This window comes from Phyllostomus discolor, chromosome 13, assembly GCF_004126475.2.
Source record: "Phyllostomus discolor isolate MPI-MPIP mPhyDis1 chromosome 13, mPhyDis1.pri.v3, whole genome shotgun sequence".
Lineage (NCBI taxonomy): Eukaryota > Metazoa > Chordata > Mammalia > Chiroptera > Phyllostomidae > Phyllostomus > Phyllostomus discolor.
The window spans coordinates 44884907-44907417 of NC_040915.2; the positions used below are offsets into that span (position 1 = coordinate 44884907).

General features: G+C 57.2%; 1 protein-coding gene across 4 annotated transcripts in view; it reads left to right on the forward strand.

Moving 5' to 3' along the window:
* The first annotated feature begins 1437 nt into the window (after positions 1-1437).
* Positions 1438-22511, forward strand: part of CAMKK2 (calcium/calmodulin dependent protein kinase kinase 2) — a 42079-nt gene continuing 21005 nt past the window's right edge. Inside the window, exons 1-5 of one of the 4 annotated variants that reach the window (XM_028528180.2) lie at positions 1438-1581; positions 14087-14603; positions 18856-18903; positions 19881-19934; positions 20648-20699. In XM_028528180.2, the coding sequence (XP_028383981.1) occupies positions 14151-14603; positions 18856-18903; positions 19881-19934; positions 20648-20699 (607 nt within the window). In that variant the 5' untranslated portion in view covers positions 1438-1581; positions 14087-14150. Of the gene's footprint in view, positions 1582-6270; positions 6291-14086; positions 14604-18855; positions 18904-19880; positions 19935-20647; positions 20700-22511 lie in introns of those variants that run through there. The other 3 variants (XM_028528181.2, XM_028528182.2, XM_028528184.2) reach the window with 3 other exon arrangements.

Here is a 22511-nt window from a genome sequence, read left to right on the forward strand (position 1 = left end):
TTCGCTGGTTGGAGAAACATCAGAACAACATTCTGTGATCTGAACATTATGTGCAAACCAACTTCCGGCGTTGTCAATAAAGTTTTATTGGGACACAGCCACGCCCACTGGTCTACTTTTGTCTGCGGCTGCACAGTCGTCGCCAACCAACACCGTATGGTCTGCAAAAGCCTAAAATATGGGCTCTCTGGCCCTTTACAAAAAAAGTTTGCTGACCCCCCCCCCCCCCCCCGCTACAAAATCAGCCGCGTTCAGGATGTTCTCTATCAACCTCAGTACATATTTTGGGGGAGGAAAATAGAAGAAAAAAAAACAGCTGCCATTAGAAAAATCCACCATTCAGAATTGACAGTTAACATTTTACCCTCATTTGCTTCAAATCCATTCATAGTCAGGGCATATAACAACTGGACGATGTTCGTCAGCCGACTAGAACACGCTTCACTCACCCCGGACAGTTTCCCAGGTCTTGACCTTTCCCCGCAGGGGGGCGCGCCGCGGAGCGTCCGGAGGGCTGGGCGGTGCGAGAGCGCCCCCCGCCGCCGGGAAGCACCGGAGGCGCCGAGCGGGAGGCGCGCTGGAGACCCACCCGGCCGACCCGAGGACTTGGAACCTCTCGTTCATCTGGCTCTTGACTCCCGTCTCAGCTCTTGGTTGGCCTTCTGGCTGCTCGGCCGGGTCCGCGAGCCACCCGGGACCTCTCGGATGAAGGCGGGCAGGCCTGGCGGCCTTTGAGGTCTCCGCCTGTCTGCACCCCCCCGCAGCGCTGACACCCCCGCCGGGACACTAAACACGCGCTTGAGGCTCGGGCCGAGTAGGGGTAGCATGTCCGGTTAGGATATGATGTTCTCCACGCAAAGCATCGGAGTCGTTTTCGGCAAAAGCCAGACTTCATTGGGCTTCGTTTAGTTTGGTGCCTCCGTGTGGAATGGGGGTGGGGAAGGTACACGGTTCCCCAGCACTGAGGGCGGGCCCCGGGGGGTGGTCAGGTGGGTGCGGACGGGGAATCCCCCGAAGGGTGTCCCGCAGCCTTGGGGAACTTTCCGGGACTCGGCCGCCGCCCTGCCCTTCCTTCCCCTGTTCCGCGGAACAAAGCTAAGCCAGCCCGCCGAAGGGTGCCGCGGCCGCCGCGGGGAGAACCCGGGCAGGTGCGCGCGGCGGGCGGGGGCGAAGTTGCCGCGCAGCCCCCGCGCCCGGGCCCCCGGCGGTTCCCTCCGCCCACTCCCGGCCCGGCCGCGCCCCCACGCACCCCGCGCCGCCTCCTCCCCTTTCTTCTCCTTTCTCTCCGCCTCGCCGTTACTTTGGCCTCCGCGGGCTCCCGCCTCCCCGCCCTCCCGGGCGCCACGGCCAAGCGGCGGGGACGCGCCGAGCGACGCGCGGCGGACGCGGGCGGGGCCGGCTCTGCGCCCGGGTTTCAGCGGCCGCGGCCAATCGCCGCGCAGCCCGCGGCGGCGTCGCGCCCGAGCCCGGACCCGGGCGGCACCTCCGGCCCCCGCCCCCCGCCGCCCGCCCGGGCCGAGCCGAGCGGAGCGGAGCCGAGCCGGGGGCACACAGCGCGGGAGGCGGCGGCGTGGAGCCCAGGTGAGCTGGCGGGAGCCGGGGCTGGGCTGGGGCCGCAGCCACTGCATCCCCGGCGCCCTCCGCCTCTCCCGGCGGGGAACCACTGCCGCGTTTGCAGACAAAGCCCTGAGGCCGGTCCTGGGCTCCCTCCGCCGAGGGGACCCCACGTGCGCCGCCCCGCGCCCCGCCACGTGGGGGCGAGGTCCCTGGCGCCCCTTCCTCCGCATACTCTGCGCTCCGGGGCCTGGGGTGGCCTCTCGGCGGGACCGCGCCCGCCGGGGTGGCAGGGGCAGTCCCGGAGTTTGGAACCGAGGTCACCGGGGGGCCGGGGCAGCCCAGCATTTTGGGAGGCGGCCTAGGCCCACCCCCTCGCGTGTGTGACAGGTGGGGGGAGCTGGAGCATGCAGGGGAGGAGAGGGCCCACGGACTCGGAGCACCCCACCCCCGCCCCCCTCTGGTCTTGGGGGCAAACGCAGGCCCTGGGAGGTTGGACACCAGGCAGCAGGACCCTAGGCCAGCCCCTGTGGGGCCGGGGACCGTTGCCTCTCCTCAGTCGGCCACCGGCCCCTGGCCCCGGCGCCCCCAGCCCCCGAGTCTCTCTGCCAGAACCGCACAGGCTCGGGTCCTCTTGACCTAAATTCACCCCGGGGCCGCAGCAGGCTCGCCGTGCCTGCAGAGACGCGGGGATGCTGGGCCCGGCCCCTCTCAGTATTGGGTCTTGGTGCCTGGGGTGCCTCCCGCTCCCGCCTGGAGCTTTTTCTGGCTCCCCACCCCTGCACTGCCCAGTTTGGGAAGTAGGGTGTTCCCACAGCTCTGCCAGCCATCCTGGCGGCTCTCTGTGCACCTCAGCCCCTCCGACCCCTTCCCCCTAGAAAGTTGGGGCAGGGGGATGGCGTTGGGAGGGGCCGGAAGCAGCGCTGTCCGCGAGAGAGGGGCGTGCTGGCCTCGGGGTGGGACCTGCAGGGTCCACCTGCTCGGAGGCAACTTTTGCCTTCCTCAGCCCCATTGTCCCCTCGGCCCTAGGGACCGAAACTCCACGTGCCCTGGAGCTGTGCGGTCGCTGACTGCGCCCCTCTCCTGGCTTTTTGTCCGCATAGGCATCCTTGTTCCCGGGGGGAGGCAGGGGCCACAGGAAGAGGAGGGCTTGGGGGAGGTTAAACCCCTCCTCCCCCCAAAACGTGCAGTTTAAGAACAATCGGTGCATACACATACGCTATGCAAATGCAGCTTCTGGGTGAGCCTGGACCCTCCGTTTAGGTTGCTGCTCACAAACCCTTCCTAGGTACAAAGCAGCCATTTGTAGTGAGAGTTTTTGTTTTTTAAAACAAACACCAGCAACCATTTGATGAGCTCTTAAGTGCTGTGCTGGGGGTTGCATGCACTATCTCATTTCATGCCTGGACGTATCCTACGAGGCTGTGATTTTTATCCCCATTCTCCAGACGAGGAGATTGAGGCTTCAGATAATCCCGCAGTGTTGCTAGGAGTTGGCTCCATTTATGGACGGGCTCAGAGAGGTTAACTCACTTGCCTAGGGTCACACAGCCAACCCAGGTGCGTCTGGTCCTCGAGCCTTCGCAGGTTGCCACTCGTTCTAGAGCTGCGACCCGTGCAGGCCGCTCCCCCCCCGCCCCAGCCCCTTGAGGAGTCCAGATTTGTTTGCTGAGCCTGGAGGACACGGATGCAGGCGGACACGGTGTGATGCGGGCCCGCCAAGGCTTGTCTTTGCTCCCAGGTGGCTGATGGTCTGGGAGCCAAATATACTTACTGATAACTGTGCCGGAGCTCTCCTCAGGGGCGGCCCCACCTCCTGGGGAGTGTTTGGAAAAGTGTGGGGGCGACTCTGGTTGTCAAAATGATGCTGAGCTCTCCTGGCTTTGGGTGGGCCGGAGCCGGGGGATGCCAGATGTCCTGCAAGCTGGCCAGGTCTTTGGCAGACGCGGCGAAGCCCTGCCCGGCCCTCAATGCCAGGAGGGGCCCCGTTGAGAAACTCCGGGAGGAATGAGTGCTGTGGGAACGAAGGGAGCAGTGAGCAGGGAGGCTGCCTGGTGTCAGTCCGGCAGGCTCCCTGGAGGAGGTGTTATTTGTGCTGAGCCTTGAAGGGTGGGCTAAAAAGTGGAGTTTGGATGGGAGGAGGAAGGGAGGGAGACAGAACAGGATGGCCTGGCAGGGGAAATTCCTGCAGTCTCATGGAGAACTTCAGCTCTCCCAGGAGGAAGGGATGGGCCAGGTGGGGTGGGTCAAGCCTGCTTTCGAGGCATTTGGGCTCAGATTTTGTGTGTTTATTTTTAGAGAGAGGGGAAGGGAGGGAGAAAGAGAGGGAGAGAAACATCACTTGGTTGTTTCTCATCCATGCCCTGGCTGGGGACCAAACCCACCACCCAGGCACGTGCCCTGACCAGGAATCGAACTAGCCGCCTTTTGCTTTGTGGGGTAGTACCCAGCCCACTGACCCACACCAGCCAGAGGAGGGCTCAGATTTTAACGCCGACCACAAAGTCACCCTCATTCTGCCTTGAATTCATTTGATGGAAGGGCTCAGAGAAGCGCAGTAATGAGTGCAGGGTCCCTGGGGACCGTCTCCCTGGCGCGCCGCCTGCTCGTGGCTGTGGGTGGCATGCAGTTCCCGTTTCCTGTCCGGATCCCGGAGGTTTGGGGCGAAGGCTATTGGAGATTTTCCTGTGGGTCAGAGGGCCTTGGGTTGCTATTTTTCGCAGATGTTTTGCTTTTCCTAATAGCTCCTCTCGCTGGGCTGGGCTGGGCTGGCGAGCCGGGCTCCACCGTGCCTGCGCTCCTGGGAACAGTCCCTACAGAGCGGACTCTTCTCCGTCCGGGCTGGGCGGCTGCCCCTGCTGACCTGTCAGTGATAGGGGACCATTGGTGTCTGGCTCCTCTGTGTGGTTTGCTTCTCCATTCATTACTGGACACTTGGGTTGTTTCCACCGTGAGGGCTTCTTAAGGCCACTTGATTCCTTTGCTTCTGCAGCCCCGCAATTAATAAACCGCTGGGCGTAAGACATTATTTTAAACATTTGTTTTTAATGTTTTTTAAAATGTATTGATTTGAGAGAGAGAGAAATATTGATTTGGTGTTCCACGTATTTATGCGTTCATTGGTTGATTCTTGTACGTGCCCTGACCGGGATCGAACCTGCAACCTTGATGGGCCAGAACGATGCTCTCACCAGCTGAGCCACCCGGCCAGGGCAGGATGTCGTATTGTCACTCCATTTGCAGGGAGAGGGTGATGGAAGAAAGATTCTCTGAAATCAACTGGGGACCAGCTTCCCGGAGTGAGGTTTTCAGGACCACCTTACCTTCACCCCCACTTGCTTCTCCCCAGGAATCCTCACTCCCTTGGAAGTCCTCTGCCCCCAGGGCGATGTTCAGAGGTTCCACAAATGTCATTTTTGGGGAGCTTGGTTTCATTTAGGTCCATTCTTTCCAGTCAAGCATGATTTGTTAATTGTAGGTCCCCATGTGATTTCACTGGTGTATATTTGGTAACACTTTTCCAGGTGTATTTTCTTTTCTTTCTTTCTTTATTAGATTTTTTAAAAATTTTTAGAGAGAGGGGAAGGAAAGGAGAAAGAGAGGAAGAGAAACATCATGTGTGGTTGACTCTCACATGGCCCCCACTAGGGACCTGGCCTGCAACCCAGGCATGTGCCCCGATTGGGAATTGAACTGGGGACCCTCAGGTTCCTAGCCCGAGCTCAAGCCACTGAGCTACGCCAGCCAGGGCTCCAGGTGCATTTTCAGTACACGAAGTAAAGGAAGTCTCCCTGGGTGGATCGTGCCCTCACCCTGTGGCCAGGCGTGGAGTCAGCTCAGTCTCTCCCAGTGTCCGCTGGAGCAACGGAGCATCCCAAAAACCTAGCTGGCGGGAAGCCCAGAGGGACCAGCCCCCCGAAAAGATAGCTGGGGTCTTTCCGGAGCCTGGACCGTGAGCCAGGGTGTGTGCCCGGCGTGTTCATACAGAAGGTCCACTCCACAGCCGCCCATATGGGGTGGGGGGGGAGCTATGGTGGATCCATTTTACAGATGAGAACATCAAGGCCCAGGGCCCCCCAGATCTGTGTGGCTTCTCGACAGGCTCTAGAGTGTCCCCTAGCCTCCTCCTGCTGGCCAGGGAGGCTGCTTTTCTCAGAGTGGACGCCACCACCTCCAGGAGGTTGTGCGTGGAAATAATTTCTGAATGGTTTTGCTCTCTGAAAAAATAGGAGTTTGAATGAGTATTTTTTCCATCTTCCCTGATTGGATCCCTTCCTGAACAAAACAGGGGTGGGGGTGGGGGGAGGCAGGAGGGGGGTGGGCCGAGGCGAGGGAGGAGGAAGGAGGCCAATGCGGTGAGGCTGGGCAGGGAAGACCCACCCCCTGCTCTGGCATTCCCTGCTGGGTGATGTTAGTGACCAAAATGGGGAAGGAATGATTTTAGCCAGTGTTGTTGGTTTCAGCTGTGTTTGTAGTGTTGCTGCTGTTTTTTTTTTTTTCAATTATGAAACATTTTAAGCGTAGAGAAAAGCCAAAGTTTTGCATTGTTGACTGGCTCGTGTATTGGGAAGGCTGGAGGGAGGTCCGGGAGGTGGTGGGAAGGGGGCAGAGCGGGGCGCTGGATCTCAGCCCCCGGGAACTCCCCCAGAACCCACACTTTTGGGGGCTGGTGACAGGCTCCGCCCTAGGAAGTGAGGAATGCGGGGGCTCGGTCCCTGTCTCCCAGGAGCTCCCAGGTGAGTGGTCTGTGAACGGTTGGGGAGTGCTTTGGAGAAGATAAACGATCCCCTTTTGAAAGGAGAGAAAGAAAATTCCGAGAGCCTCTGGTGCTCCCACCCCCACCCCATCCCGAAACTATTTTTATGTTGTCTCTCTTTCTCCTGTTGGTTTCTGTAAATAGTCCGTGGGTGGCAGTGGGAGAGAGAGAAATGCAGATCACAACTTTGGGGGAAAGAGGGATGCCCCCCCAAGGAAGGGGGGGGCACTGGGAGGCCGAGGTCTTCTTGGCTGGGACACAAGGTAGGAAGTGAGGGGGATGGGGGCCCTGTGGGGTACGCTCTGCGGGAGGAGTTTAAGGGGGACCCAGAGGTTTGAGGGGGGGGTCAGGGTATGGGGGGAAAGGCACTTACCTCCTTAGGCCTTCCCAGAGGTACTCCGGGATTTTGCCTTCAGTGCCTCCAGTGGAGAGAGATTTCGTTTCCTTCCATTCCAGACAGTTCTCCCACATTCTGGGTCCTGGTGTGGGGGGCAGGACTGGACCTCGCCCCCGCCCCAGCTGCTCCCAGCCCCTCTTTGCCCCGGGCTGGGGTTGCTTTGCGCTGGAGGCTGGGAAGGGAGGGAGAGGGCGAGCTGGGCTGAGCATCACCCCCAAAGGCAGGGCAGAGGGAGGGAGGGCGGCCGTGGGTGGATGGGCAAGGCGAGGGTGCCTGTGGGTGCCTGTGGGTTCCCAGCTGGCCCCCTCTGTCCCTGATTTGCTAAGCAGGAAGGTGTTCAAGTTGAAGTCTCTTTTCATTACAAATTGCAGTTCCAGTTGCGTCTTTGCCTTTTCCATTCAGCGAACGATTAGGAGGGATTCAGTGGATGAAGAGGAAGGAAATAAGGTTGTTCCCACCTCCCTTTCCAAATTCCCCCCATCCCCGCAGTCACACTTCCTCCATCTTCGAGGCCGCAGGCGCACACCTGTCTCTAGGTACCCGGCTGTGTGATGGGGGTCCTTCCTCACGGGGCTTCATAGTTGACTGAGCAGTAGCCGCCTGGCAACTCTTAACACCACTGAGCTGGTTGCTCCATAAGCATCCAGGGCTGCTGGGAGCGCGGGCTGCAGGGGTCCGGGCACCAGGTCCTCATCCGGTTTAGCCCGGAACCACTCTGCCACCTTGGGGAAGTCGCCCACGTCCCTGGGCCTCACGACTGCACCTGCAGCCCCGGTGTGCTGATCTTGCAGGCTGAGAGAGCGGGCAGGGGCTTCTGGCACATGCGAGCCAGCGTGCGAGATGACGTCATCACGTTACTCTTTGACTTTGTGAAAAAGCGATGCGTGTGGACCACAGTTGGAGGGAAGACGGAAAGAGCAGAGTTGGGACGGTGGGGCTAGCGATACGACATTTTTAATATAAATCGAAACCAATGGAGGGGCTTGAATGTGATAACCGTTGAAGAGCTTTCTAGGCAACAGCTTCCGTTTGGGGAGCGTTTGCTGGGTGCGGGGGCCTGCGTGGTAGGTCCCCAAGGTGACGGCCCTGGCTAAGGAGAGAGGGGATGTGCGCCTGATCACCAGGTTCTCCCTCTCTGGGAGCCTTTCGTTTCACACCTGTGCTCTCCCAAAGGCACCGTGCAATGGTGGGCACGCCGCTCAGACTCGCTGTGCCTCGGTTTCCTCACCAGTGGAATAAACACGGTAGCAGCACCTGACCCACAAAGCTGCGATGACGGCGCGCTCAGGATCGCGCCTGGTGCTGCGCACGCACTGCCCGGGGCTGGCCGTCGCCGCTCCTGCAGCCGCAGCTGCCAGGCCGCCGCTTCCGCTTCCGCGATTCTCCGGCCGGAAGTGCCGGTTAGTCCCGGAAGTGCCGGGGCTGCATCTCAAGGTTGGCCCCCCCAATCAGGGCGCACACGAGAGGCAACCAGTGAGTGCATCAGTAAGTGGAGCAACACATCTGTGTTTCTTTTCCTTTCTCTCTCCCGCTTTCTCTGGAACACAGGTGCAAACACAAGGCCCGAGGGCCAAATCCGACCCTGCACCTTGTTTTATCGGCCCGGCACCTTGTTTCTACCCGGCGGCAGCGCCGAGCTCCTTGCCCCTGGTTAAGCAGGAGTTACATGTGTACAGCCCTAGAATTACATTCGGCCCTTTGCAGGCGACCATGAGGCTGATGTGGCCCCCGGTGAGAATGAGTTTGACCTGCTGTAAAATCAAAGATAAAAAAATGGGAAAAAGTGCTGTTTTTCTTTCCTGTCCTCTGTCCCATTCATTGATCCTTCCCCATCCTTGACTTTTTTTTCTTTGAGATTGAAAGGAGAGACAGACAGGCTGACTGCCTTTGGAACTTCTGGGTTACGCCGTTCCGTCAAGGTGAAGGCTGCCTGGGGGTTTGGCCCGGCTGGGAGCCGACTGATCGCCTGGCAGGGAGCTTAGTGAAGAAGCTTTTCTGTCGATCTGCCCCGTGGCTCCTGTCAGTCAGGAGGCTTGGTTGTGACAGAAAACCAGTGGCAGACAAACTCAAGCAAAAATGGGAATTTATCGACTCATGTAGTTCAACACTCCTGGGATATATGGGCTGCAGGCATGGCTGGACCCAGGTGCCCACACAACATCTCCAATCTCGGTTCTGCGTCCTTCACTCTCTTCCCTCACTGTCAGCTTCACTCTGGGGCAGAGTTCTCCCCAGCCCCTGATAACTCTAGAGTATGTCCTCATTGCTCTGAGTTCCACAGAAAGGAACATTCTTTTTTCTTAATACTAATGCAAAAGTCGTAAAATAAGACTTGGTAGACTGACGTGGGTCACACAGCTACTCCTGAATCAGTCACTTCCCCTGAGCAGTGGATACCCAGGTGACCGGGCCTGAGTCACATGGAAACCCCTGAGCGGGTGGTGCAGATACGCCCACGCGGTGGGATTTCGTAAATCAGCTAACTGTTATCAGACCAGAGGAGCGTGGAGTCCAGGCCAGCTAAGGAAAGCTTCTGATTTTCTGAGCGGCCTTGGGATGGAAGAAGCAAACAGTGACCTCTGGCCAACATTTACTGAGTGCCTGTGATACTCTAGAAAGTTCTGCATCCTGGAGTTCGGCAATAAAGAGGAAAGGCACAGCCACGGCCCCCCTAAGTGAAGTCACATCCCTGTGTCTGTGCCCAAACGCTGTGCACCTCTTCCTGAGCACCGGGAGTCCCCGTGCCTTGGCTCGGTCCCCTCTCGCCCAGGTCGTGGCCTCAGGAAGGCAGAAGACTGGGCTATATGCTCCCCTTTGTTAGAGATTCCGGCCCACCCTGGACCTCATTCCAGACATGACATGTGGACATGACAGTCATTCTCAGTCCCTTCCTGAAAATCTCAGACCAGTGTTAGCTCTGCCTGGAACCACTGCACGACTTCGGGCAAATGGTTCAACCTGCCGGGCCTCCTTCTCACGGGGGTGACGAAATGGCGGGAGCGCGGACTGGTGACGCCTAGTGCATCCTGGGCCAGGGCCGGTGGGGGTTGGGGATAGGTCACAACAGGTGGCGGGGTGGGGGGCGTGGGACACGGCGCTCAGCCTGTCCTTGGTGCTCAGCCTGCCCTCGCTGGGGGCGGTGGGGAGATGTGGTGAGGATGGGCGTGCCGGCCGGGGCTGCAGAGAGGTGGTCCGGGAGACCGTGCGGGCCCAGAGCCGTCAGAGCGCCGCCGCTTTCTTCAGCAGGCTCTGAGATTTGATTTTTGTCTGAGCTCTCTTGGCTCTGAAATGTTGGCATCGTATTCAGAGAGTTTAAAAAAAATTTAAAAATATATTGATTTTTGAGAGAGAAGCATCACTTCGTTGTTTCACTTCCTTATGCACTCATAGGTTGCGTATTGTATGTGCCCTGACCTGGGATCGAGCCTGCAACCTGTTTCTTCCCCTGGACCAGGCTCCTGCCCCCCCCAGCACCTACTCACCTTGGAGGTTCTCAGCCTAAATATGATTTCCCCACGCGACACCCTCCTTGACCCCCTCCTCCCATTCAGACCTGAAGTGTGTCCCTGTGTTCTCAGATTTCCAGTTTTTTTCCTCCATCGTGTGCTTACAAGAGTCATTTGTGTGCCTGCTTTTAAAAAAGCATGTCTGATTTGTGTATCCAGTGCATAGTAGGTCCTCAGTCATTACTTGTTGAAAGAACACATCGGTGAGTGACTTTCCTTCAGGGCCTCCCTGGGCCTCGGTTTCCCCACATGAGAGAGTTTGTGCTGGCCACGCCTGGGTCCCCAGGGAGCCCGTTGCCCCCTGGACTTGGCAGGATCCCCGCAGGTATTTGGGGCTCCTTTGTTGTTCACTGGTCTCTGCCTTTGGTGAGAAGCGCAGGTTGGAACCGGCCCCCAGGAAATGGGAACGTGTGTTTGTGTTTCTGACAGGCCTGTGCCACTTGGCTTCCGGCAGAGGAAGGAGCGCTTCCCTCCATCCTGGCCCCGAGCCCGGGGCCATCTGCTCCGGGGAGGGTCTGGTCTGGGCTGGTCGCTCAGTTGCGCTGCCCTGTGAGAGGGGAGGGAGCGCGGGGCTGCGGCCAAGGGCGCTGGGGGAGGCCTTCCCGGTGGGGGCAGGACCCAGGGTTCAGGAAGGAGGCTCAGGGGAGAGAGCCTTTGGCATCTTGTCCAACCCAAGCGTCTTTGCAGGAAGGTCCCCTCGCTCTGGGGCCCTGAGATGCCACCTCGCAGGGGCCGGCCTGGGTTAGAGGACCCTGGCCGCGCAGTTAGCCGAGCTCGGTGCGTGATGAGCGCCCAGCTGGGTGTCAGCTGTTGCTGTTATTGATGCGAACTGTTGTCTGTTCGTACAACTTTTCCCTCTTGTGGAGCATTGATAGGTTTCATTGGATCCTTACAGGACCTGTGTCCCTTCCAGGGTCTGCGGCCGCACAAGATCTTATGGTCAGGCAGAGTGGCCAGCCCCTTGCCTGCCAGGCCTCTTTGCAGACCAGTGGCCTCCAAGTGGCCTTGAGACCCTGAGGTCTGAACTCCCTCTGCCCAGACCAGGGCACACCTGCCCATGCAGCACGGCACGCCCACCGCAGTCCCAGCCCGGGTGCAGCCCCGTGCCTCCCTCCTCCGGACCGCAAGAGCCAAGGCCAGGCCGGGCGCCAGCGTGCCAAGGAGACTGATTAAAAGCGGCGTTGCTGGGAGCGGATGGCTTGGTGTCCTTGGCCTGGAAGGGAGATCAATAAGCAATGGTTTTTCTGTTGGCAAGGAAAAAAACCCTCCATTAACTTCCCAGGTGCTGCCCGGCGCCTTTTCTTTTCAGGAACTCGGCAGCCCGGTCGGGTGGCTCTGGGAGGGAGGTCGGCCCCGAGGCCACCACCCTGCCGTGGGGTGGGCAGGCCCATGCAGCCGGGGCCCTGGCAGCCGCCCAGGAGCAGGCCGGCTCTCTTGGACATCAGAACCTCCTAGGAACATTCTGGAACACAGCCTGGCAGGGAGTGGGCATTTCGTAGGCGTTTGTGGGAAGAGGAGCTTTCTGAGCACTCGCCCGGGTGGTTCACTCAGTAGCCCTGTGCCTGTTGGGCACGTGCCCGTTTCACAGGGAGGAACACCGAGGCCCAGGGAGCCAAGCGGCTTGTCTAGGGCGAGTCCAAGCAGGTGAACTTCGGGGGCCCTGCTTCCTTTCCCCCTCCTGGGACACCTGGACCATAAAAGGGACATGTAAAGTGACAGCAGCCGGGGCCACAGGGCATGTCGAACTTGGGTGGTGTTCTCTCTCTGACGGGGAAGCCAGGCCAGGAGCACAGTTAGCGCATCTTTCTCAGCCACAGAAGGACGGACAGGGGAACGGGACGGCCAGCTGCTCCCTCTCCCTCCCCCCATGGCTAGCTCGCTGGGCCTCATCACCCTAAGTCCTATCCTAAGTCCTATCGTGGCTCCAGTTGTCTTTCTTTTAAGAAGGTTGCCTTTCACATGGCCCCGCGGCACTGGGGACCCAGCCTGCAACCCAGGCACGTGCCCTGACCAGGAATCGAACCGGCAACCTCTCAATTCGCAGGGTGGTACTCAATCTACTGAACCACACCAGCCCAGGGTGAAGGTTCACTTTTCCAGCAAAGGTAAATACAGTGCAAAGTCAGTCCCTCCTACCTAGATCCATCCCCCAGCTCTGCAAGCCAGGAGTTTTCTCTTGAGGCCGCCGTAACCGTTTTCTGGTGCGCCTTTCCGGAAGCACGCTGCGCTCGCGCAGCTATGCGCATGCGTGCGGCCTTTCCCCCGAGGCCGACAGCAGCAGGCTGATGCTCGGGTGGTTTTCCATGTAACAGTGTGTCTTGCAGCTAATTCAGGGTCAAATGCGTACAGTTACCTCTTTCAAAATAAATGCATGGTTTTCTCTTGCATTTTCCGTACCTCGTTTTCTTCACCCAGTCCCCTACGGGCGGTCCTTTCAAACCACACTACGAAAATAACCTTGTATGTGCAATGTTTTTTTAAAGATTATATTCCTTTATAATTCTTCCTATAATATAAAGGAAGATTATGATTCTTTATTTTTAGGGAGAGGGAAAGGGAGGAAGAAAGAGAGGGAGAGAAACGCTAGTTGGGTGCCTCTTGTATGCACCCTGACTGGGGGCTGAACCCACAACCCGGGCATATGCCCTGACCGAGAATCGAACCGGTGACCTTTAGGTTTGTAGGATCATGCCCAACAAACTGAGCCACAGTGACCGGGGCATCTTGTATATGTGTTACTTTTTACATGTGCGAGGCTGTCTGTAGGATGAATACTCAGGGTGCGGAATTGCTAAATCAAAGGCATGTGCATTTGGGATTTTGCCAAATTTTGGTGAATTGCCCTTTGTAAGGATGGTTGGTACCCATTCATACTCCCTGGAGCCACACCAAAATAGTGTTGTTATTACGTTTCTTGTCTTTGCCCACCTGATAGTTGGGAAATATAATTTTACTATTATTTTCTTACTTTCGGTAAAACGTATACCACACAACACTTAACCTTTTTTAGGTGTAGGATTCAATGTGCTTGCCTTGTCTCTGGCGGGCATCAGCCCAAGGAGGAAAACACTGGGCAGTCAGTCGATCTTCCAAGCCTGGCTCCCCAGATAACACAGCCCGGGCTGGCTCACACCGCCCGGGTGCCTGTCTCTGGTCTGATGTGACCCCTGACCCCACCTCCCAGCTGAGGATCATTGGCTGAGGAGACCCAACTGCTGTGCACCTGGGCTTTGCCCTGGGAGACCTTGGACAGATGCCTCAAGCCTCAGTTTCCCCATTTACACCCCGGGGCTCTGATGGCAAACCAACAACTTGGGGCTCTGGGGAGATTATGCTGATGTGAAGATGTTTTGTCAACTGGAAAGTGCCCCCCCCCCCTCCAATCGTTGCCATGGTGAAGTGATGCAGCCAGAGGTCACCAGGCGGGAGTGTCCTTTGGGCCTGCATTCAGAAATATTTGAGATAATGGCTAGTTAAAAAGTAATCTTGAGATCCCATCTAACATTCTGGGTTTAGGGCTTCTTTTGATTTAAAAAAAAGGGGGGTGGGGCAGCGGGGAGGGCCAGGCAGTAGCGGCCCAGATCCCCCTTAGCAAGGGTCGGCTTGAGGTGGAAATAGCTGCCCCCTCTGTAGCGGAGGTGCATGCTCGCTGTTTTGGGATTTGCTCATACTTAGTTCCTTCTGGAATTGAGTTTTGGTTTCTTGTTCTATGTGTGAGAAGAGACTTTTAAAACAGGGAAATGTGGAGCATGTGTTTCTGTGTAGGCTCAGAAGTCAGGTTTTGCCAGATTTTTGGGGACAGACGTCAACCCCGGGGGGGAGGATGAGGCCCCCAGCAGCGGGCGGGGCCTCTGACCGTTCCTCCCTCTGCAGGTGGCACCGCGGTGGATGGGAGTGCCCCGGCGAGGCCGCGTCACATGAGGTCCGCGCACGCACCATGTCATCATGCGTCTCTAGCCAGCCCAGCAGCGACCGGGCCGCCCCCCAGAATGACCTGTGCGGCGTGGGCGGCAGCAGCAGCAGCAGCAGCCAAGGCCAGAAGCCCTGCGAGGCGCTGCGGGGCCTCTCGTCCCTGAGCATCCGCCTGGGCATGGAGTCCTTCATCGTGGTCACTGAGTGTGAGCCGGGCTGTGCCACAGATCAGGGCCTGGACCGGGACGTGCACCTGGACGCCGATGGCGGAGAAGTCCCCCTTGACGCAGGGTCCCAGGACCGGCCCCACCTCTCCAGTTGCAAGCTGTCGCTGCAGGAGCGGTCCCAGCTGGACGTGAATGGCCGCTGCGTCCAGCCAGCCCAGCCCTCGTCACCGGTGGGCTCCCCACAGTCCTCGCCGCGGTTGCCCCGGCGGCCCACGGTGGAGTCACACCACGTCTCCATCACTGGTATGCAGGTGCGTGAGCGGGAGCCCGGTTCTCCACGTTAGATAGGCTCCCCCAGAACATTCCACTAGCTGGTTTGGGATGTGACCTCAGGAAACCCAGACGGGGAGGACGGAGAGGGGAGGGAAGGGAAATCAACAAAGGATGCGTCATGGCGCTGGCGACCACTGGGCACGGGGGCTCCATCTGTCTGGGGAGCAGGGAGACACGGAGAACACAGTCTCGGAGTTACCCCACGCGAGGGCGGGGAGCTGGGCCTTCCACACCAACTCTACACTTTTGCCAGTGAGGGCTGCTGTGGGTGGGCGACCTGCCCCGAGTGTGGGCAGAGCCGCTGGGGGCCGGAGAGAGCCTCGGGCGAAGAGATCACGTGCTGGTGGTTGGAAATTGTGTTGCGGGCCCGGAAATGTGGGCGGCAGGTTGCAGAGAGGCCTCAGGGCCTTGCGCCGTGGACCCTTTGCTGGGTGTTTGCGGCAGGCGCTGCGCGTGCGCATTTCTGACTCAGCCCCTGCGGTCAACTTCCGGGAGGTAGGTCGGATCTCAGGCCCCGCCCACCCGCCCTTGCAAACCCTGGTTCACAGGGCGCTGGCTGGTCTGCCCTCCGCTTTCACCTGCATCATCTCCTGATTCGCAGATGTCGGTCCATTTGCACTTCCTGAGACCCTTCAGATACGCAGGCGCATATCTTTGCTCTCCTCTCTGCTTAGAAGCTCTGCCATCTTTGCAAGGTTATGTCCTTCCGACGTCCGACTCTCAGCCTAAATGTCACCTCCTTCGTGCAGCCCCTCGGACTCCCTCCCTAGGCCCTGTGGATGGCGCTCACCGCCCTCTGGTTGTGCTTTGTGTTTGTTTGGTTGCTTAGAGCCTGCCGCCCCCCAGCTAGGGTGTCAGCTCCGCAGGCAGTGGTCCAGGTCACCTCTGTGTCCTATGCGCCTTGCGCAAGGCCTGGCATGTAGTAGGTGCTGGACAATATTTGTTGAAGGAATGAACTCATTTTTAATGGGGAGAAGCCCGGAAGTCAGGAGTGGCTTTTTAAAGGGGCCGATACTGAGCTGCATGTTGAGGGCCAGGCGGAACTTCCACAGTTGGAGGTGGGCGCACACAGGAAGGGTCGCTGCAGGGGGAGGGTAGAGCACGTGCAAAGGCCCAGAGGTGGTGGCTCTGGCTGATGTGGCTCGGTGGATTGAGCGCTGGCCTGCAAGCCAAAGGGTTGCTCCTTTGATTCCCAGTCAGGGCACATGCCTAAGTTGGGGGCCAGCTCCCCAGTAGGGGATACATGAGAGGCAACCACACATGGATGTTTCTCTCCCTCTCTTTCTCCCCCTTTTCCCCTCTCTCTATAAATAAGTAGATAAAATCTTAAAAAAAAAAAAAAAAAAGCCCAGCGGTGGAAGGCATGAGGTGGGGGGAAGGGGGATGGGGGTTCAGTGAGCTCGAGTGTGGGGCCTTCACAGAGGTCACCACCAACAACCCTGCCTCCTTCCCACAAGCCAGAACACAGCCACAAGGCCACTGCCGGCTGTAAAGAGAGGCTGGGATATGACATGGGCCAGCTCAGGCTGTTGCTACCCCTGACTTCCGTTTATAAGGAAGAACGGGAAGACTGGTATTTGGTGGGCAGCGAGGCAACTCGGCCAATGCCAGCACCAGAGGGGGCTTCCGAGGCCAGGTGGCAGAGTCAGGACCTGACCCCGGGAGCCGCCGTGAGCTGGGACTTGCGTGGACAGAGCAGACCTTTGGAAGCTGGACTCAGCAGCATGCGAGGGCTGGGTTAGGAAGCGGTGGCACCTGTTAGGATAGCACCTGCTCTGCCCCTCTCATCCCTCCAGGACTCAGAGCGGAAGTAACGCCGGAGAGAAACACTGCAAACAACCGGAAACGTCTGCCAGTGAGGGGAGGGCTCTGTGAGCCGCGGGTGCCGCGGGGCTGCGGGTCACGTGTGCTGTGACGCGCAGTTCTCTGCCGGGAGAGGAAGTTGAGACATGGTTTAGGGTGGCACCACTCACCCCTCCCCCGCCCCGCCCCGTGTATGTGCACCTTTACTAGAGAAAGGCCTGGGACCTTATACGCCAGCCTGACATCAGGATTGGGGGTGGGGTGGGGGGGTGACATTGTGGAGGTGAACATTCAAGGGACATGCTGGGTGTCGGTGTAGCACACGGAGTTCCGTTTTCTACCGTGTTTCCTTTCCCAGGTGTTCTTCTCGTACCGCCTGACCGTCCGCCCAGCTGTACTGAGGTGTACTTAAAGTACAGTCGAGTGCACACATTTCAAGGGTGTGGTAGGCTCAGGTGCGGCGTAGTTGTAGATCTGCAAAACTGGTGCCCCCACTGGTCAAGATCCCAGACTTTCCCAGCACACCCAGCAACGCATCCCTCCCCCGCCCCTTCCCCACATCCCCGCCCCCCTGATTTGAATCATTACAGATTCGTTTACATGTTCTAGGCCTTTCTATAGGTGGAGTCACTGAGCATGCACTCTTTCATAGCTTAGCTCCTTTCACAGCGTGGTGGTGTTGAGGCTCGTCCATGCTGCCGCCGACACCAGTGGTTCCTCTCTCTTTGTTGCTAAGTGTAAAGTGTTCCATTGTTTAAAAAAAAAAAAATTAGCCCTGGCCGGTGTGGCCCCGTCGGAGCGTCGTCCTTTACACCAAAAGGCTGCGGATTTGACTCTCAGCCAGGGCACCTATGGGAAGCCACAGACTGACATTTGTCTCTTGCATCAGTGTTTCTCTCCCTCCCTCTAAAGTCAATAATCAGGTGAGGATTAAAACAAAAATTCTGCCCTGGCTGGTGTAGCTCAGTAGATTGAGCTCGGGCTGCGAACCAAAGTGTCGCAGGTTCGATTCTCAGTCAGGGCACATGCCTGGGTTGCAGGCCACGGCCCTCAGCAACTGCACATTGATGTCTCTCTCTCTCTCTCTCTCTCTCTCTCTCTCTCTCTCTCTCTCTCCCTCCCTTCCCTCTCTAAAAATAAGTAAATAAAATCTTAAAAACACACACACACAAAAATTCCAGCCCTGGCTGGTGTGGCTCAGTGGATTGAGTGCTGGCCTGTGAACCAAAGGGTGGCCTTTGGATTCCCAGTCAGGGCACGTGCCTGGGTTGTGGGCCAAGCCCCCAGCAGGGGGTGTGCAAGAAGCAACCACAGAGAAAAAAACCATTGGTGTTTCCCTCTCTTCTTCTCTTCCCCTCTCTCTCTAAAAATAACTAAATAAAATCGTTTAACAAACTCCATTGTTCTGATGTGCCCCGGCTTGCTCATCCATTTACCTGTTGATGGACTTTTTGGGTTGTTTCCAGTTTTTGACTTTCACAAATAAAGCCGTTGAGGACATTTGTACCCAAGTCTTTGCCCGGACACGAGTTTTCAGTTCTCGTGGGTAAATAAACGCCCAGGAGTGGGGCAGCTGGGTCGTCTGGGTGCGTGTTGAGAAACTGCCGAACTGTTTTTCAAAGAGGCTGCACCATTTTAAGTTCCCACAAGCAGTGTGTGAAGGTTCTTTGCGCCCTAAATTCTTTGGCTGGTCTTCTTGGTTTTAACTAATCTATTGGGAGTGGCTTTCATTTGTATTTGTCCATGGTTAATGACGTTGAACGTCATTTCATGTGCTGCTTGATCATTTGTGTCTTCTTTGGAGGAATGTCTTTCCAACTCTTTTGTTCCTTTAAAAAAAATTGGGGTTGTCCTCTTATTCAGGAGTTGGAAGAGTTCTTTGTCTGTGCCAGATCCCAGTCCTCTGTCTGAGAGTATACATGTGTTGCAAATAGTTGCTCTCAGTGTGCGGCTTTCATTTCCTTGATAGTGTCTGGAAGAAGGAGCGTTTCCATTTTGGCAAAGTCCAGTTCGTGGTTTGTTCCCTTTTATGTTTTGTACGTTTTGTTCTTGTCGTGTATCAGCTGAGAAACCGTGGTCCCACGGTTGCTTCTCGTACCACTTTGCCTTTTTCCAGGACAACACGGTCGTGGATTACTTGTTTCATTTGAAGTGAAACTTGTATAAATGGAAACAAGCTTTCACAAGTGGGTGTTAGGAGAGTACATACCGTTCGATTACTTTTTCTGCAACGAATAAAAGTTGCTGTTAGGAGTCAGGACCCTGGTCGCCCCGCGGAGGGACCAGTGACTGGGCATGCTTCCGGGGAGCAGGCAATGCCCTCTTTCTGGATCTGGGTCCTGGTTTCAAGGGTTTGTCTTGTTTGTGGCAAATGTATCTGGCTGCAGCCTTACCGTTCCCGTTCTGGGTGTTTCCGCTTCTCCCCAGGACTGTGTGCAGCTGAACCAGTACACCCTGAAGGATGAAATTGGAAAGGTGAGTGCCCTCGGAGCCGGGACGTCTCGGGTACTGGGGGGCATCCGCTAGAGCTGGGGGTGGGAGAGGAGGCCTTGGAGGCAAGGACAGGGCAGGGTTCTGTGATTAGTGGTCCATGTGTTTTGTTTTTATATCATAATGTGAATGTGTTTCTGCAGAAGCACAGATAGCGTTCAGGGAAATCCCATATCACTATGGCGACAGTCACAGCACCTGTTATTCGTGTTGGTTTTTTCCTCCCCTAAGTTACTCTCACATCTGTGTTTTGCTTGTTTCAGCCAATGGGCAGTATCATTACAGGGGTCCAAAACTCACTTGCCAGATCCTGGCTGGGTAGCTCAGTTGCCTAGAGCATCATCCCAGTATACCATAGTTGCAGGTTCGATCCCCAGCCAGGGCACACTGCAAGAATTAACCAATGAATGAATGCATAAAAAAGTGGAACAATAAAATTAATGTCTCTCTCTCTCTCTAGCTCTCTCCTTCTCCCCCTCTCTCCATCCTTCCCTCTCTCCCTGTCTTTCTCTGCCCTTTCTTCTCTCTCTAAAATCAATTAATAAAATAAAAATGTAAGAAACTCACATGCTAATAGAGAGCAAATGCAAATATAAATGACCAAAGCATGTGGGGTGTGACAGTAGGGAGTGGTGAGGACTGTGGCCAACTGTTAACAAGGAAATGAGGGCTCCATGCCTGGAGCACGCTAGGCCAGAGCAAACCAACGTACAGACGTGATTATGGCTCTGATAGTCAGAGCATCTGGTTTCCCGAGCCTGGAAACCTGGACTTTTATATCCAATCTGTCCGTTTTTAAATTTTGGCGACTAATTAAAACGTTCTAAAAACTACAGCCCCCTCAAAATAAAGCTCTAGGGAAGACTCATTTGGTGGGCTGCCAGGCTGTCACCGGTGTCAGGGACCTCACTGTGCAGACGCTAATTTCTGACTGTCTGTCACCATCATCTCCCCACACCCAGGGCTCCTACGGTGTGGTCAAGTTGGCCTACAACGAAAACGACAATACCTACTATGTGAGTACCCGTGCCCTGCCGCCCGCCCCTGGGCCTGTCCCCAGCTGCACTCAGCTCCCCGGGAGGGTTTCTGAGCTGTCGTCTCATTTTACTGTGGGCTCGTGTTCACGCAGTGTGCCAGGAGGGACGTGCTGTCCCCAAGTCACAGGTGGGGACTCGGGGAGGCGAAGTGACGGCTGGGGAAGGAGGAGTGAGTGAGGGACTTCAGCAGGTGTCTCACGTACTCATCTGGGCTGCCTCCGTAGCACCGAGCACCAGGAGGTAGTGAGCCCAGTGGCCTTGGAGCCGAGGCTTTGGAATCAGTGCCACGTGGGTTCAAACCCTGCCTCTCCCATGCGCCAATGGCCTGACCTTGGGCAAATGACGTCACTGCTGAGCCTCAGTTTTCCTGTGTGTGACACAGCCAGCCACACCTGTCCAGTGTCCATCGCTCCAGCTCGCTGGTGTCTGGATTCAGTGACACTGGGTCCAAGGCTTGTGCCCCCCCCACCCCCCCGCCGGGGAGGCTGCCCTGGAGCCCCCTTGAGGCTTGGGGGGAGTCCAACCTCCATGCAACCTGCTGCTGTCCCATGTCCTCTGGCGACAGCGCACTCACCACACTGACTGTCCCCGAACAGCCGGGGAGCCAAGGGCCTAGGAGTGGAGGGAGCGCCCCCTCCCCGCTCCTCCCTCCTCCGTGCTTTAATCGGGACGTGGGGCCTTTTCTCCCACAGGCGATGAAGGTGCTGTCCAAAAAGAAGCTGATCCGACAGGCGGGCTTTCCACGTGAGTCTGGTGGGCCCGGCGGGCCCTGCTCTGGGGCGCAGGGGCTGGGGCGAGGCGGGGCAGGTCCCACTGACCTGTGTGCCCTGCAGCGGGCCCTGGGTCGGTGCCCGGGAGACAGCCCTGGGCCCCCTAATGGAGGGCTTTTTTTAACTTATTTTCATTAACACATCTTTATTTACTAACGTAATATAGGGGGTAAGTCAAACAATCTGTTAGAGGAAAACCATTTGGCAGCTCCTCAGAAAGTTAAACAGGAAGTTGCTGCATGACCCAGCGGTTCTGCTCCTCGGGGCGCACCCGAGAGAGAGGAAAACGCGGGTCCACGCGGAAGCTTGCGTGTGAGTGTCCGCAGAGGCAGCACTTGTAAGGGCCCCAGAGCAGAGACAGCCCAAAGGCCTGTCCGCAGACGGGTGCATCAACAGAAGGTGGTCCGTCCAAGTGCAAGGCCGCTCAGCCGTAGAAGGCATGGCACGCTGACTCCCGCTACATGTGATTGAACCTCACAAACAGCATGCTGAGTGGCAGAGGCCAGTCGAAGAGAGGTCCTGTGTTGCGGGATTCTCTTTGGATGAAAAGTCCAGAGCAGAAAATCCCGTGGAGACAGCAGATGGGGGGTTCCCAGGGCTGGGGGGTGTGGAGTGCGGGGGAAGACTGCTAATAGGTGTGGGGTTGGGGGGGCATGAAAATGTTCAGGACGCCATGGTGGGGATGGTGGCACAACCTCGTGAACGCACTAAAAACCACTGAATGATAGATTTTGAAGTGGCGCATGCTCAAACATTTAAATACCGTGAGTATTTGAACTGTATCTCCAAAAAGAAAAAAAATGCTAAGAACAGAACAGCTTCTCACGGAGAACCACAGGTTTTGGCCGTCCCCCTGCCCCTCCCTCCAGCGGCCCCCGCCTGCCCTCTCGGGGGCCGGCAGTGGCGGTACCCCTGGTCCGCGCAGCCCTGCGGGGGAGCGGACTGGAGGCCGATGCAGCGGAAGCTCCCGTCAGCCTTGCTGGGCGGAGTGTCCGCAGGGCCTGAAGGGGGAATGGGTAAGAAAAAACAGGAGCCGCGTCCTCTCGCCAGGACCCCGGTTCATCCCACTCACCTGAACTCTGAGCCAGATGATAAACCTTGTGCCATTATTTCTTCACGTATCGATTTTTGTATCAGCATGTCTGCCTCTGGCTTCCTTTGCAGACAGGTGAGGATCTGGAGTGCGTACCCCACTCCTCACCTGCCTTTCCCGGCTGGGCGGGGACAGGGCACCCCGCTGCTCAGTCCCGCTCTCCCCCGCACTCGCCTCTTCCCTCCTGGTCAGGCGGTGCAGCCAGTGTCCCCCAGACTGCTCCCTTTGTCAGAGGAGGCGGCTAGTGCCCTCCTTCCCTTTCCCTCTGAAGTCCCCCTTGCCTCCCGCTGCACACCCCTGCACCATGCTTCTCCTCCTCCTCCTCCAAGGCTGCTCACGCCCACACTGGGTGCTGTGGATCACACTCAGGCCCTTGCTTACGCAGGGCGTGCGACCCAGTGAGGCTTAACCTTTCCATCACCAGGACCTTTTGATTGTCAGTCACTGCAGGGCCAAGCAGTGAAAAGGTTGCTTTTCTTTTTGGTATGGTCTCTTTTTTTTTTAAGTATTTTATTTTAAAACAAGTCTGTAAAAGTAGAAATCACAGACAAAAATACAAATTACTCTGACCAACCGGTTAGCAAATTAGCTTTTGGCAGGAGCTGTGTTTGGAAGCGCTGCATGTTTGGGAGCGTTCCGAAGTCCAGCCGGGTCCAGTCCCCAGCCCTTGGCACTGGTCTGTGAACCTGTCTG